This window comes from Cupressus sempervirens, chromosome 1, assembly GCF_028749045.1.
Source record: "Cupressus sempervirens isolate cs-2001-9-10 chromosome 1, ASM2874904v1, whole genome shotgun sequence".
Classification (NCBI taxonomy): Eukaryota; Viridiplantae; Streptophyta; class Pinopsida; order Cupressales; family Cupressaceae; genus Cupressus; species Cupressus sempervirens.
The window spans coordinates 165,242,139-165,258,449 of NC_143118.1; the positions used below are offsets into that span (position 1 = coordinate 165,242,139).

At 38.4% G+C, this 16,311-nt stretch overlaps 1 protein-coding gene across 1 annotated transcript in view; it reads right to left on the reverse strand.

Annotated features, from left to right (window-relative positions):
* The window catches only part of LOC149576664 (DUF21 domain-containing protein At4g14240-like), a 155,113-nt gene that overhangs the window by 81,558 nt on the left and 57,244 nt on the right, over positions 1-16,311 (reverse strand). Inside the window, exons 3-4 of the mRNA XM_089818844.1 lie at positions 15,373-15,456; positions 14,984-15,097 (exon numbers count right to left, since the gene is read on the reverse strand). Of these exons, the coding sequence (XP_089674970.1) occupies positions 14,984-15,097; positions 15,373-15,456 (198 nt within the window). The remainder of the gene's footprint in view (positions 1-14,983; positions 15,098-15,372; positions 15,457-16,311) is intronic.

Below are 16,311 nucleotides of genomic sequence, written 5' to 3' on the forward strand. Positions count from 1 at the left end.
TAGATGATTCAGAATCTTAAGGAAACGAGAAAGCTAGAGCAAGAGAAATGTCACGTAAACAAGGACTCACTTCTCATCAGGAAGACGCTCAAACCATATCCCAACCAAACCTAAATCACCTAAGCCCCAATGCATAATGACAAGAATCCCGCATGGAGAAAAAGGAAACGTGAAGCAAGGAGGACCCAGAAAAGACACAAAGTGGGAGTCTTGGAAACTTGATGAGAAGTGAGTCACCTAGGGGCTATCTCAACAAGCAATTGGACAAAATTGCAATGAATGCCAACAACTACAAACTTAAAAGGGATAGATTGAAAGTTGGCAACACATTGTTTAGCCAGCACTGCAAGTTATTACAAGACAACTCTTTCAATTCTAAACTGAACCTCAACCCCACCAATCTTGGTAATCAAAACGCCACTCTCTTTTGAGATCTTTAGTCAACATCTAACTCATGATTTTTAACCTTGAAATTTTAAAACAAATCTCCCAGCTATTTATCATTCGTCGTATTGAAAATTTACTATTAATTAGTTGGTTTATAATGTACCAACTAAGCAATAATTATTACAATTTATTATTAATATGACCAAAATGACAAAAACAATACTAATATATGACTTCAAAAAATAAAAACTTATATTGACATTTGAAAACATATGTAACCTCTAGAAATGCAAAATTACATCTGGCGGACCTGAAATGAGATTTCATTGTAATTGCGGGATGAATAAAGATTGAGAGATAGTCTTTGGAACCATTCGAATGTTATGAAATTTGGAGGAAGAAATGTTGAGGAAGGGTTAAGAAACCCTAGCCGTATCATAGAGGCAATCTGGATTTTACATGCTCTTCTAGCTGCACCTCCCACGATTTTTCTGTTAGTCTTCTATGGTGTCATGACCTCTCTATTATCTGGCATCTTTGAAACAAGATGATTTCATTTTTTCTTTGATTCTTGAGCTGCTATACTTGAAACAAATCCAGAATATTTTTTCTTGGTTGTATTTGATGCGATGATTGAAGGTGACTTTAATGGCATCCTGCACATCCATTCTGTAGGTATCGAAGCCATAATTGCTCTTTTTCTTTGCAGTTGTAGATGTTTTCATTCTTAAGGCTCTCCCTAATGGTTTTGAATGAATATATATATATATATATATATATTATGTCTTTGCTCTTCATTAGATCTTTGTTGATGGGTATTCTATTTTTCAATGATTGTAGTTGATTTAAGAGTAGTTACCTCATTTAATGTCATTACTTCTTTCTTTGCGAGCCTTTCTTTGGTCTCTGCACTTTCACTGGCATCAGATTCTTCTTCCTCTGAACTGTCTGGAGGAGATCCTCTCATGTAATTATATCTGGATTTTTTCTGAGTTGCACCCGCTGCTTGAAAGAAACTACTTCTGGGTATTTCACAGCACAGCTTCGAGCATCATCCCTCTTTATACAAGGCTAGGTGTTCATGTTCAGACTGAATATATTCTTGAACTCATAGCATGATTTTTCCTTTTCCCGTTATGTTGCTAGGGTTGACCTCGGCTGATACATGTTGTGACTAGGGTTTTGCCTTACATCTGTAAATTGTTCTTGAAACTTTGTTGCTTGTCTTTATCAAGCTATAGCTTATGCTCATTTCAGCATTCCTTTTCTTTCAGTTTACAGACTCAGATTTGTAATTTAGCAATTAATTTCCAACATATAATTTTGAGCAGAAATTTTGAAATGTATGTGAAGCTATGTTTGACTCTAAGAGACATTTTGAACCACTATTGTTGTCAAATGTTGTAACTGAAGGTATTGTTGTATCGAACCCAGATAAAGTAAGCATGGGTTTTCAAAGTTCTCAAATTGTTGTTAAAGCTTCAGCACAATATTACTGATTTTTATCACTGAAATATTTGCCTCCTTTACCTTGCTTGTTATCAGTAAGCATTTATTCTGTAGAAATTGGTGCAAAAATGCTCCATAGCATTTTTCTTTGACTGTTGATGTTCCACTTTTGAAACTTTTAATTCTTATCAACCCTGACACTTTGAGCGTTGTCGATACTTGAAAAGTACTGATCTTTTCATTATGGGTAGCTTCATGTACTTTTTGCATATTCATCATACAAATTTATTAACAAATTCCATTAAGTTTGATGAAATGAAACTCATCTCTGTAAAGCATTATTGAACTCTGAATTGGATACGCGTGCCCAAGCCTTTATCCTCTGTTGTGATGCATCTTTAAGTCTCTTGTACACTTATGCCCAATTTGTAGTTGTCGTACTATTCTGAAACTGACACCTCCATCATGATGACCGAAACAGGAAACAATATGCTATAAATAGGAAACAATATGCTATAAATAATTCCAGCATTGTTATTATGCATTCACATTTGCTTCTTACTACTGTTTCATTCTGACTGTAGGTTGCATTTCCCCTCTCCTTGAATGCATATATTACTTGTCTGCTGTTTACTTTCTCTCTACTCAAAAATCTGAAGTAGCGCTTCCCATACAAGAATTGAAGTTTTTGCTCCTCTTGTTGTTTATCTTCTGCTACTACATTTTTTAGTGCAAATACAAATCCTGATATACTTTTTATGTTCTTATACTTGCTTACACATGTTAAAACAAAAGGTTTCAATACTGAAATAATTTGTTCCTTTAATGTTGACTTTTATCACAATACTATTCTAGATCAGCTACATTAGCTATCTCTAACAAGTACGTCAGGCTCAATAACCCTCATGGGAGCTTATGGTTATATCCGCATACTTACTAGATACAAGACATTGCACAATAAGCAAACATGTTGTAATAAAAGACTTTTTGGTATGATTGTTTGCCTCCTTTACTATTGGTATACGTTCCTATTTTGTGGAAATGCATAGCATGATAGGAGTCTGAAAGTTGTGGAGAGATGAGATACTAGCATTGCTTAGATCCATTGGATCTAGCATCTTTTCTTCTTATCTTGCAGGATTTGGAGGCTTGGAGGGGACATCATGCAGAACAGCAATCAAGTGAGAACAAGCAAATACAACTCAACCAGTCATTACAGGCAATGACTGGTGCCCATGATCCTTTCCCTACTCTTTTACTTCTATTATGTTATTCATTTTAAAGAGTAGGAACATGCAGCAATAGTCTAGGGGGCCATTCTCACAGTCAATTGTGTGAGAGACATTTAACTTTCAGCTTTTATGTCATTTCATTGTTTGTAAATATCAATTGTATTGTTATGATGAATAATACACGGACATTGTCAATTCTTTTGGCACATAATGAACATGATCTCAATATGCATGAACTAAATAAAGATGTAAAATGCTTATGCAATTGTGTAAAACCTTTGCAATTCTTTAAATGGTCTATTGATGAAGCAACTTCAATGAATGGTGTATGGTTGAAGCTAAGTTGCATTATAAAAGAAAGCTTTATAAAGCAAATAGATCATTCTATTGTCTGTTTCTTTTTATTATTCTTGGTGCAAGTTTTGACTGAATTTGGTGAATTCAATCTATTGCTAAGGTATAGTGGATTTGAATTGAGCTTTTGCAATCTGAATTTTGGTGACTTCTCTTACTGTTCTTATCATGGGAGAGAAGTGATTTCTTGCTAGTGAATTTGGAATTTGTTGAATGCTCAATTACATTTGTTGTTGGGCATGTCCTAATCTTCATATTGACGTCTTTCTTATTATACTTCATGTAACTGGAAAGGCAATTGGTGTAAAAAATTTGGTGATTGAAAGTTTTGGGTTTGTGCACCCAAATTATACCTACTGTTAGGCGTGGTTTTTACTCTGTAAATTTGTAATTTCACCATTTTTGCCAACAATGGAGTTTCGGGGATTAGTCAATTATTGAAATCCTTGTAGGCTAATTATTGTGGATAGAGAGTCCTCTAAGGCAGCGGCTTGGCTTGGGAGGGTCTTGTCTTCTCCACAATTTAGTAAGCTATAGATTGGTCTTCATTTGGCTTAGATTGGACTTCGTTTGGGCTTAGTTTTGTGTACTTACTATTTGTGGTAAGTTGGTTGTTGATTGAAATTGACACTTTCTATTTTTCGAAAGTGCATTTGGTCACATGGAAAAATAATAAATATGACTCCTATTTCAAACGGCATATGTAAATGATGAGTATTTTGGGAGTTATTATATTTTTAGTGGCCAAATTATTATTAATTTATTAAATGACTTATTCTAAAGTTATAATTTAACTTTATAATTTCACTTAAGTTGAGAGTTGAGTTATCATTGGAAAGTGTCATTTATTAATTAGTTAAGCCAAGTCAAGTGAAAGAATCTAATGAAAGCTTCGAATTAATGTTGCATGGTGAAGCTTCTTGAGTGAAGTTTCATTTTGGCAATAAAAAGGGCATCTGAAGGTTATAAATACAAGCCCATTTGTGAGAAAAGTGTGCTTGAATATTTATTTTCTTTTGTTGCCTTTGTGGCCTTTTCTGAGTTTTCTAAATTGTGTGCCCTTGCTGAAGTATAAGGGTTATTCTGAGAATTACTCTTGTAGATTGTGCTGAAGTATACAATTTTCCATTCTCCTACTGTTCAACTGTGTCTAAGGAGAATTTTCTGCCATGATTTATCTTTTAATTATCTCTTGTGAGGGTTTTTGAGTTGAGAGTTTTCATCCACTGCTGATGTATAATGGATTGGATCTGAGATTCACAAACTGTGTTCATTTGTCACTGGGAGAAGTATTTGTTAGCTGTGAATTGTAGGATTAATTCTTAAAAATCTAGGAGCAGCGTTTATATATCACTAAGCTGTGTATGCTGGTTAGAGCTTGTTGTGCTGAAGTGCAGCTGCGTGCAACACCTGGAGGTTTGCAATTTGATTTTGTAACTCCACTATCCTATGTGAGGCTCACGTGGCAGACATTGGAGGTCATAATTTGGTTCAGAATTTAATTCAATGCTCTATAACAGGTTCTATATTTTCAATTGATATAAATAAATGAATCTACAGTTTATTACTGTGCAAAGACAATGAATGAGGAAATTGTTCTTTGTTCATTAATAAATTAGTATCATAATTCAGCCAATAGATCTTTTGCAAATGATTTGGAACTAAATTAAAAAGATTGCTACTCGGGAATATGTAGGTTGTGGACTAGTTCAGCCCATAGCAATTTAAATCAAATATTTAGTAGAACTAGCTAGTATTGGAGAATGTTTGCCAAGTGTTTACGAAATGTCAAATCACTAAATTGTGAAAGGATTTTATGTCTGTTTAAGCTATAACCGAAGGGTTATTACAGTGGTATCAAGGGTTATTACAGTGGTATCAGAGCGGTTTCCTACCAACCTGCAAAAATTAAGCTCAGTTATTATTTTGATCGATGCTTACTTCAAAGATTGTCAGATTGATTTTGTGATTCTGTTTTCAGCGTCAGGGATGGTGACAAGAGGTTTGGTATTTATTATACCCGCAGAGGGCATACTTCTCCACCAAGGGATGGAGAATTTGAGATATAGAGTATGTGAAACAGTTGGATGTGCTAGTGAATGAGCTGAATCAAAATCACAAAAGTATCTGAGATTTGAGCAAAGCATGATATCGCTTTTTCAAAGAGTGAAATGTGATGATATTGTGGCAGCTAGAGATGTACACAACATTTCTTATGAGACGCCACATGCGTTGGGCACAATTGAGGTGGAATGTGATGAGAATTCATGTCAAGTTAAGACAAATGATGCAGTTGTTGGTATGAGTTCCCAGCATTATGTATTTGATAGCGATGCAACGATAGTGGAAGTGGGAGCATGTGAGGATACTGTCATATCAGCAACCACTTCTGTGTCGGTCCAGCCATCTAGCAAGGAGTTTAGCACCATTCATGTAGTTGTTGATGTGTGCCCTGATGATAGTGGCGTCGAGGTAGAGTCATGTTATAGTTCATATCAACACAATGGTAAGGTTCACTTCGTGGACAATCCTAAGTTTGACATGAATGCAACATGGTCTTATGACAGTCCGCTATTTGAAGTTGATGTTGATTACTCACCTAAGTGGATTTGGACTCAATTTTCACCATTTGCAGATTCGGTTCAGTTTTATGTTGCGGAAAATGGTGTCGTTCCTGCATCCACATATTTTGATGTGGCTACACCTATTGCTGATACAATTGGCATGAGTGCATATTGTTCTCCTATAGCTATATCTTTTTCAAGGATTGTTGGTGATGATCAAGAGTCCAATCCAATATATATGATGTGGGTGGATACAATGAAGAAGAGGATGCATAGATCTTCTATAGAGTTGCCTTCTGGTGACATTTTGACTTCTACATCATCAGCACAAGTTTTGGGTGCTATGTTGCAGGACATGTGGTTGGTCTTGATGATGTTGGTTTGCAGTTGGTTTAGTGTCAACAGGGATGTCACGCACTTCTTCATTTGAGATCCAAGTAGACGTTGGAGTTCATTGTATTGCCAAATTGTTTGAGGACAAACAATCTTGGGGAGGGAGGACTGTAATGTCCCCTTTTTTTGCCAACATTGGAGTTTCAGGGATTAGCCTAATATTGTGATCCTCATAGGCTAATTATTGTGGATAGAGGGTCTTTTGAGGTAGTGGCTTGGCTTGGGAGGGTTTTGTCTTCCCCACAATTCAATAAGTCATAGGTTGGTCTTCGTTTGGCTCAACTTGGACTTCATTTGGGCTTAGATTTGTGTAATTACTATTTTTGGTTAGTTGGGTGTTGACTAAGATGGACCCTTTCTATTTTGGAAAGTGCATTTGATCACGTGGAGAAATAATAAATATGACTCCTATTTCAAACGACATATTTAAACAATGACTATTTTGGGAGTTATTATACTTTTAGTGGCCAAATTATTATTAATTTATTAAACGGCTTATTATAAAGTTATAACTTAACTTTATAATTTCACTTAAGTCGAGAGTTGAGTTATCATTAGAAAGAGTCATTTATTAATTAGTTAAGCCAAGTCAAGTGAAAGAATCTAATGGAAGATTCTAATTAATGTTGTGAAGTTTTTTGAGTGAAATTACATTTTGGAAACAAAAAGGGCATCTGGAGGTTATAAAAAGGAAAGGAAAGGTGGTTTTATAGTCCACGACACTATGCCATAGTTTTTGGGTTTAGATATGGTGACAGTGATATGGGACTACCTCGTACTCTTTTTCAAGAGGTGCTTGGCACTACGAACGAGGCGTACATACCCTACCCCCCAATGGGATTTGAACTTGTGACCTCTCTTTCAAGAGTACAAGTTCCCCACCACTAGGCCAACTCAGGCTATACAAGCCCATTTGTTGAGAAAAGGCGCTTGAATATTTATTTGCTTCTGTTGCCTTTGTGGCCTTTTTTGAGTTTTCTGAATTGTATGCCCTTGCTGAAGTATAAAGGTTATTTTGAGAATTACTCTTGCTAATTGTGCTCAAGTATAAAGGTTATTCTGAGAATTATTCTTGCTAATTTCATCCCAGAAATTGGCCATTACATGGAGAATAAAGAAAATAGGAGACAATGATTATGTGGAAGAACAGGCTGCAAAGGGTAGAAGATAACAAACCAAAAGAAATCTTGGAGGGCTCATTTTGGGATCTTTCTGAGCATACACGGCAGGAGAGAGAAATTTACGGTGACTACATAATTAGTAAGCATTGTCGGCTATTTAAAGGTTCTAATAATGGCCAACCATTACCATAGCTTAGGAAGGAAACAATAAAAATAATGGCAGACCTGTAGATTGAACAGTGCAGATAGATGGGAAAGAATAGTAGAGGGTTGGAAAAGAAAATACCATTCAGTAGCCAATCATTGCATTGTATTAAAATACGGAAGAACATCCAAATCCATGGAAGATACTTAGAATTGAACAACTGTATAACCCAGCGACATTGATACTAAGTTTGAGAAAACTTTATATCACAGTGAACAACATTGAATAAGAACAGAATTCATGGACAAAGAAATATAAAATGATTAAGCACTAGCAGAAGATATACAGAAGAAGAAGATATATGGAGGAAGACCATCAAAATACCTTTCAGAACATTATGGAGATTAAGGCACAATGGATTCATTCAAAGTATTTAATCAACAATACTGGGCACTTCACCGAACAGTAACAGACCAGTAATTATTAATTATCTTTTTGGATAAGGAAGAGACGTGGAGAGTATGGAACAACCCACAGATAGGGGAATTAAATTATTCACACCAGATAAGGATTATGTATAGAGAAATTCATAAATAGCAAGTTAGTAATGACAAGGTCTGAAGAAAACAACTAACAATACCATTCCTTGCTATGAAAGGAAATGAAGATCATCTTCTGTAGGATCTGTAAAAGGTATGGACAATGCCAACATACCATATGGTTATACATTGCATATAAATATTCTATATACAGGGGAACAATCCTAATACAAGGGAACAGAAGATTGAACATAATCAGAAGAATAAATCTGGGCAGACAAGCATTATTTATTACATTCAATATGCTAAATCAGCAATGTTAAAGGCACATCTGGTGGTATCAAGATGCAATTTGCATTTTATTATTTAATATATCAATGACTTAAGTGATATCATTAATAAATACGTTGGCCATCACATTCAGATAAGATAATAAATTCGATTTAGAAGCGGCTAGCAACTCATTAGAAGAAACTAGTCCCAAGTGCTAAATGATCAATCAGGGACATTACATTGGTAGATCTAGTGGAGCTCAAAGGCCTTTTCACCTCACGCAAAGGAGATAATGGTGTGGAAAAGGCAATAATGAACTGAGTAGATGAGTGTCGATGCGAAAGCAATGACTAGATCGTGCTATCACTAAGCATAGTAGTCTCACAAAGATAAAGCGCAAGGCAGTGCTGATCATAGTAGCTGAAAAAATCATAAAGAGAGAAGCAATCCCGAAACAAACAGAAAAATCTCCCTCTGATCTCATAATAAATGGGGCAACGGAAAATGAAGTGTGTCTCAATCTCCACCTCACCCTAAGTACAAAGCCTGCAAATCCGCTCTCCACTGTCAATATGATGGTCAATCTGAACTCGAAGACGGTGAGACCCAACTCTGAAAATTCCCAAAGAAATACGTAGGGCACGAGACCACCTTCGGGAAAGGTAGCTAGGACAAACAATAATACCATCAGACATCTCCAAAAAGTGCTTCGTGTAAAAGGACATCCGTGGGCGTAACCCACTAGGAGGGTAAACCTAGGTAGTGGCAATGTATTGTCTATAGATGTCAAGCCTAACATGCTCATTCAACTCCTGTCGAGAGGGGAGGAGATGAATCAGAGCATCCAGCAAGAATTGAAAGGGGGGGAGGCAGTCAATATCAATCCCAATTGAACCGAGCAGAGAAGAGACCTGTGTATACCAACAACGTGCGCAAGAACCAAACTTAGCGCTCGCGATAAACACAGACGAACAAAAAGCTAAATAGGAGTACCGATCACAACCACCAGCATGATCCGCAAAGCCACAAAGACGATGGAGGAACCAAACCAAATCAAAAATGGCCGCAAGACTGAACGGATAAGCATCGAACTCCGCAAGAATGATACTATGAGGAATGAACCTGTGACATCTAATGATGCGCCTCAAAAATAAAGTCTGAACCCGGTCGATTGAGGCCCAGTCAGAACCAAGAAGAGATGGGCCCCAAACCATAGATCCATAGAGAACAGTAGGCCTCACAAGAGAGTCCAAGAGAGATAACTTGGACAAGGTATCCTAGAAATGGTGCTTGAAACATTGTTTCTCAAGCAAAGCAAGAGAACCCATACCCTTATTAACTCTAGGCTGAATAGCGAGCCTCATACTAAATCATGGTCCTAAAAACTTAACCCCCAGATAAGTATAGGATGTAGTGATCTCGATCTCTTGGCCCTAAAAGAAGTGGAGATGTGAAATAATTAAACAATTAAAGATCATGACCCGAGTCTTACTCAAGTTAACCACAAGCTGTCGCTAATCACAAAAGGAAGCCAAGCCATCAAGAAGCCTCTATAAACTATCTAGAGAGAAAGCAAGGAGAACCACATCATCAGCAAAAAGAAGGATGGAGATCAGAACCCGGTGAAGAAAACAGCCATCCCCAAGGAACGAGGACCTCCATAGGAGGTCCTCGAGCTCATCAATATATAATCCAAACAACATAGGAGAGAGAGGACAACCCTGTTTAACCCCAATGGTGCTATGAATCGGATCCAAGAAACCCTCAAGAGTCCTCAATCTGCGAACCACAGTCTCATATAGTCTCATAATAGCAGTACGTAACATCATAGAGATGCCAGTCTCCCTAAGGCTCTCAAACAAAGTCACCCTGGGAATAGAATCAAAAGCTTTGTGAAAATCGACAAAGCAACAATAAACCTTCTCTGACCTATGTCTAGCCTCCTCAATAATAGCTCGTAGAGTGAAGATGTGGTCCATAGTCTGACAATTAGCTCAGAAACCAGCCTACCCTCTGGCCCTGCAACTAATCTTGTCCATCTCACCCGATAACATAGTATTAAGGGTTGTCGCATGCAATTTGGCAAACATGTGCCCAATCATGATGGTTCTATAGTTCCCCAGATCAAAGACCGGACCGGTCTTATTTATAGGATAAATCAGATACCTGGACCAAGAAGTCGGAAAATCACTGTGAATCACTCTATTAAAAAGAATAGAGAGATAGGGGCCCAGAACTAAGGCACTGAACTTAAAAAGCTCAGCCTGAAAGCCTTCCTCATCAGCAACTCTACTACACTTCATGGATCTAATGGCCTCAAAAATGTGGGAAGGGGTGAACAAGCGGTCGAAATGAGGCAAAATGGGATGGATAGAAGGCTGCCCCAAAATTTCATAAAGAGTCGTGGTGTGCAAGGTAAGGGAGTGAAAGTCGAGCGTGGAGGGAGGAGGAGAACTACAGAGGAAGAGAGTTCGCCAGAAAAGTTGGGGATTGCGGGTCAGCATAGAGCAAAGGGATTTGCACTTGGAAGCGGCAAAGGAATGCTTCTTAGCGTGAAGAAAGCGAAGATAAGAAGAGCGAATGCGGGCAAAGTCAGTGGAGCGAGCCACAAAAGCAGAACACATATAACAATGGAAAGATTTGCAGTCTATATCGAACCACTGGTTCATAAGACGAGTATTACAACGTTTGCTACGAAGGGGCAAAGGAAGGCGATGAGGAATAGAAAGACTGGCAGACTTCTAAACAGTCATCGCAAGTAGATCAAAAATGGAAGTGGCCTCACACGAGTCACAAAAGCACGAAGAGTTGAGGAGCCTTGAAAGATGAGTGAAAAAGAGCTCACAATCACCTTTGGTAAAACGAAAACGAATGGGTGAGCAGGCAGTGGCAAAGGAAGGATGAGAGGCTGAGAGAGTGGACGAGAGATGAGGGGAGAGGCGAAGGTGAACACTGAGGAGAGCATGGTCCGCAAGAGGAAGGCACAAAATGGTGACACTGTGAATGCAAGAAATGAAAGAGGGACAGGCGAGGACATAATCAACGACACTAGCACCCCCACCATGAGGCCAACAAGTGAAGAACTCTGAACCAGGGAAGCAGCAAAGGCCGTTCAATAACCAAACCAAAAGACTCACAAAACCGTAGCAGATGTCTACCATACATAGATAACGGCCAAAGGGCATCCTCAGAGTGTTGCTGAAGTCCAAGGGAAGTTGGATCAATCTCAGTGGAGCAGATGGGATCCGAGCTACGATCAAAAAATAGAGTCTAGAGTTCCCTAGTTCTTGCATTAAAATCCCCGAGAATAATAATGTCACCAAGAGCAGCAAACTAAGAAATAGTCTCATGAAGATTGACAAACAGGTCTCCGTCCTCGGTACCATGAATAGCATAGTGGGAAGAAGCTGGCGGGAAATAACAAGCAACCAAAAATAGATCTCTCTAACGCTGATAGTTACAGTCAATGCAAACCCACATAAATCTGACAAACGTATCTGAGTGTACAATAGAAGTGTCGCTGAAAATATCCTCCTTGATCAAACAAGCCACGCCACCCGAGCCATATACACCCCCAGAAGCACGAACCTCCTCTCTACATATAGATAACCACTGATATCCAATAACACCCGGAAGAGGACGTACAGGACTCTCATGAGTCTTTGTAATGACAAGAATATCTGTGGATCCACAGCATCACATAAAAGGCCAGGCAATGACCAAAGAAACCCATTGCCATTCTAGCAGTTTACAAGAAGGGAGCAAGTGGGGGGTCTCCCTCTTGTCCGACTACTGGTGGGACCATCATTTGGCCTTGGGGGCCTACCTCTCTTCCAACCCACTGGGAGGGGAATCTCTAATAACTGCTTTCAGATTCCTGATAGCTACCCATTTACTAGCTTTCCTCGCATCTGCGACTATCCCACGAGCGTGTTTCAGCTCTGTAACCTGAGCCTTTGTGAGATCTTCATCTAAGAAAATCTTGGAAGGTAGAGAAAAAAGCTTCCTCTTAGCTCGGAGAGCCTGGAACCTGTCTACAAGTGAAAAAAACTGATAAATAGGATGTCACCATGTCCAACCCAGCATCTATCCAACGTGATATCAGTAAGACCAAGATGATTGCAGAGGAAAGTGCGTCCAGCTGTGAGAGGATCAAGAGTGGGAGGGAGTCCACGAACTCACAGGTTGGGCTCACGAACTCATCTCACCCTCTCATCTTCGATCTTACCTTGCACCATTTTATCAATACTAGCGAGAGGTGCAATGTCCATGTTACTACAAAGGGAGGCCCATGACTTAACTTTTTGTTCTGTTTCCGAAACAAGAGAAGAGTGCTTAGCTACAATAATGGATTTTTGTTCCTTGATGGCATCAAATTCCTCCAGTTGTGCGATAATGGAACGAATACTAGTTTGCATGCCTGTTGTAAGTATCTAAGAAACTTTGTAACAAAGTCGAATTGGAGGTTGTAGCACTCTTAAGTTAATAAATGGTGTCCGTTAAGGAAACAACTGCTCCCTTAGCTACATATTGTCCATTTCCAGTTTGGAGATTTTGTCACACAACCTTTGATATGTGAGGAATTGTTGGCCTTGAGTAGAACAAGAATCGCACCTATCGGCCATAGCCGAAAGAGCAGAAGACCAGTCAAGAATGAAAGCCTTCAAAACTTGCAGATCGCAAGCCAGGAAAGAGAACATGGCAGCAAAAAATGTGTTCACCACAGCAAATGTGTTAGGCACAAAGACCCCAGCCGTCAAGGCCACACAAACACACACTCCAAACAACCCTGGATACACACATCGAAACAACCAAATCTGTCTTGGCAATCAAACAAACGCGACAACACAAACACGGCAACAAGGTTAAGAATAGACACGGCAACACCTCGCAAAGAGAGAAACCCACACACATCAAGGGCACATAGCCGACAAAGAGGGAGAAGCAGAGAAAGATCGAGCACCCTCATGTCGTCGAACCAGTATAAAACTGCAAAATAACAACACCCACCAACCAACAACACCCATCAAGGGCACATAGCCGACAAAGAGGGAGAAGCAAAGAAAGATTGAGCACCCTCAAGCCGTCAAACCAATATAAAACCGCAAAATAACAACACCGGCCAACCAACAACACCTGCCAAACAACAACACTCACGAAAACCTTCAGAGCAAACCCGCAACACAGACCAGAAGCCCGCAGAATCAACATCCATGGTTGATCGCGGAGGTCGTGGTTGCAAATGTCGCAGTGTTCCCCGAGGTCATGGTCGCGGAGGTCGCATGGTCTTACCAATAGTTTTGTTGTGGAATATACTTCCCAGTTAGGAATTTAATTAATTTTGGGTAATTGTTGATGGTTGAATTCCTTGGTAACCATCAGCAAGTTTATATACTTCTATGGTCGAGAAAAGGGACCGAATAGTTGGAAAATCATTCCATTCCCCATAATTGAATAAGAGCATTGGAGCATTGAGTGAGTAAAGAAACAGCTGTTATATCTTCTGAAATAATCTGCTATTCTTGTGAACCAATTATGTATATATAAATCAATTTACTATGCTTAAATAAAATCATCGCATATCTAGATAGTAAGTAAGCAGTCCCTCTTCTTATGCAATTCAGCAGAAACATACCATCAACATGTGCATACCGTTCAATTTACTAGTGAAACAGAGGACTATACAACATCCATTGCTTTCCCATTTCATCAACAGTCCACTGGTGCACCTGGTCCACTTTTTAACCTCTCCCTTTCACTGCCAGTATCTAGGACTGCCCTCTCCATAGTCCCACCCACAGCTATTCCAATTCTCCACTTGCCTGTACCAACAATGCACCTGGCACCGCACTCACAATGTAATCGATAGGATTTTTTCCAGAATTATCACTCACAATAACCAAGCAAAATGCTCAACCTGAGCATTTATTATCACACTCATAATGTCATCTTACCAACTTGAAAAGTTAATGGCCCAACACAAGCAGTTTATCACATTTTGCCAACAATTACTCACAACTGAACCACATCCAAGTAAGAGTGTTTTATCTCAAGACAAAGTGACCTATAGATTCAACAGGTTCAGAAATGGAATTATCCCCTAACTTATTACAGAAGTCCAAATCTTAGGAATCCATTTTAGGATCCTTCCTTCATACATGAAAGTGTATCCTTGACATCAAGCAATAACTTGCAGACTCCCCTTTTCAAGCACAGCAAGCATAAGTAACCCGGTCAATGGACAAACATCCTGATCGATTCTATACAGTCCATCATGATGAAATTGAAATAGTTTCTCTAATTTAGAGAGTGTAATTGCATTTACAGATCTAGTCTTAGTATAAATATGTGTTGAGCTTCTGCACTGGGTCTGAAAATCTGAATGGTCTTAAATTCTGCAATTTTGTTAAGCTATTTCCTGATTTCATTTTAAGTTATGACCTAACATTAGAAAACAAACTATGACTGAATAATTATTTTCTAATTCTAATGTCTGAGTCAATATAGCATCATAAAAATTGATTACCTTCCCGACAGGATAGGCAATTGGATAGCAAACAATCATAAGAACGCGTACAAGCCAAACAAAATTCGCACCAACAGCAAGGCCATACCGTGAGCATATTGCTTGTGGGATAACCTGCAAAATATTGCAAGCACACATGAATGCTTAAAGTCATTCCAGTAACCAAAAAGAAAAGAATTCAATAGATTCATTAATTTTGTTTAAACAAGTATGCCATGGAAGCCAAGGATACCATTAACTAACTCTACTAAGTACAAACAGTATCATAATATTACAAAGTGTTTACCATAAAAATAAATGCATTATATAGGTGCTCCATGTGCAAAAGAAGGAATCTATCTTTCCTATTGATAATAACAAAAAATATGTAATATAGAGATATATTTTACCTCGCCAAATGCGAGGACAAAGGTAACAGAGAGAATCACTGCAACAACAGGGTGGAACATCTTATCCAAATATATTGGTAGAGCCTGCAAGGGCAAATACATCAATGATTTATTACCATCATTTCTTCATTGAGAACAAAAAAGTAGCACAGAGAGAGGAAAAGGAGATGAAAGAACACAGAGAGATCAAAATACAAACAATTTCAACATCACCAATATGATTTAACAAACACAGTAATTGACCTTCGCTATGGAATTATAAATACCAGAATACATACAAATAAGAACACAAATATTTGATTCAAGATTCACATGACTACCTATGTAACTAGTTGCTTGGAGGAATATTTATCTGCAAATATCTTCTTATTTATAACTTACCCTGATCTAATATTTTTGTGTCTCCATTGAATTGCCAAACTTCTAGCAGACTTCTTCTGCCACTAGAAACATCAACCTTTTGAGCAAGAATCTAACAGGCCTCTTTGGTTAGCTACTCTCATTTCTTATTACAGGAAGATGTCTAGACCAGATGTTAGCAATCATAACTGACCATAAGGTTTAGGGTTTTGTTATCTTCTCTATGTAGAACAAAGTTGTGTGGTTGATTGTTTTCATCCCTCCTTGTTCTTGTATCAATGATTGGGGATCATTTCAACAGAGCTGAGTTGGTGAGAAATAGAATTGGAGATGATCTCAACTTTTCTTCAGTTTTGCAAATTAATTCATGCGACTGTAGGAACACTGAAAGACTTAACTAGTGTTCCATAGATTATGGGCCCCACCCATGCCCTAAGCATTCACAAAAAGCTATAAAGTAAGATCCCAGGCTCATTCCAAATCACTATCAAGTTTCAACAGCATTGAGAAAAGCTGCAAGTTGCAACAGTATGCTATGAAATTGAGAAGATCTAACAAGTTTTCATTGGTTGAGCGAGT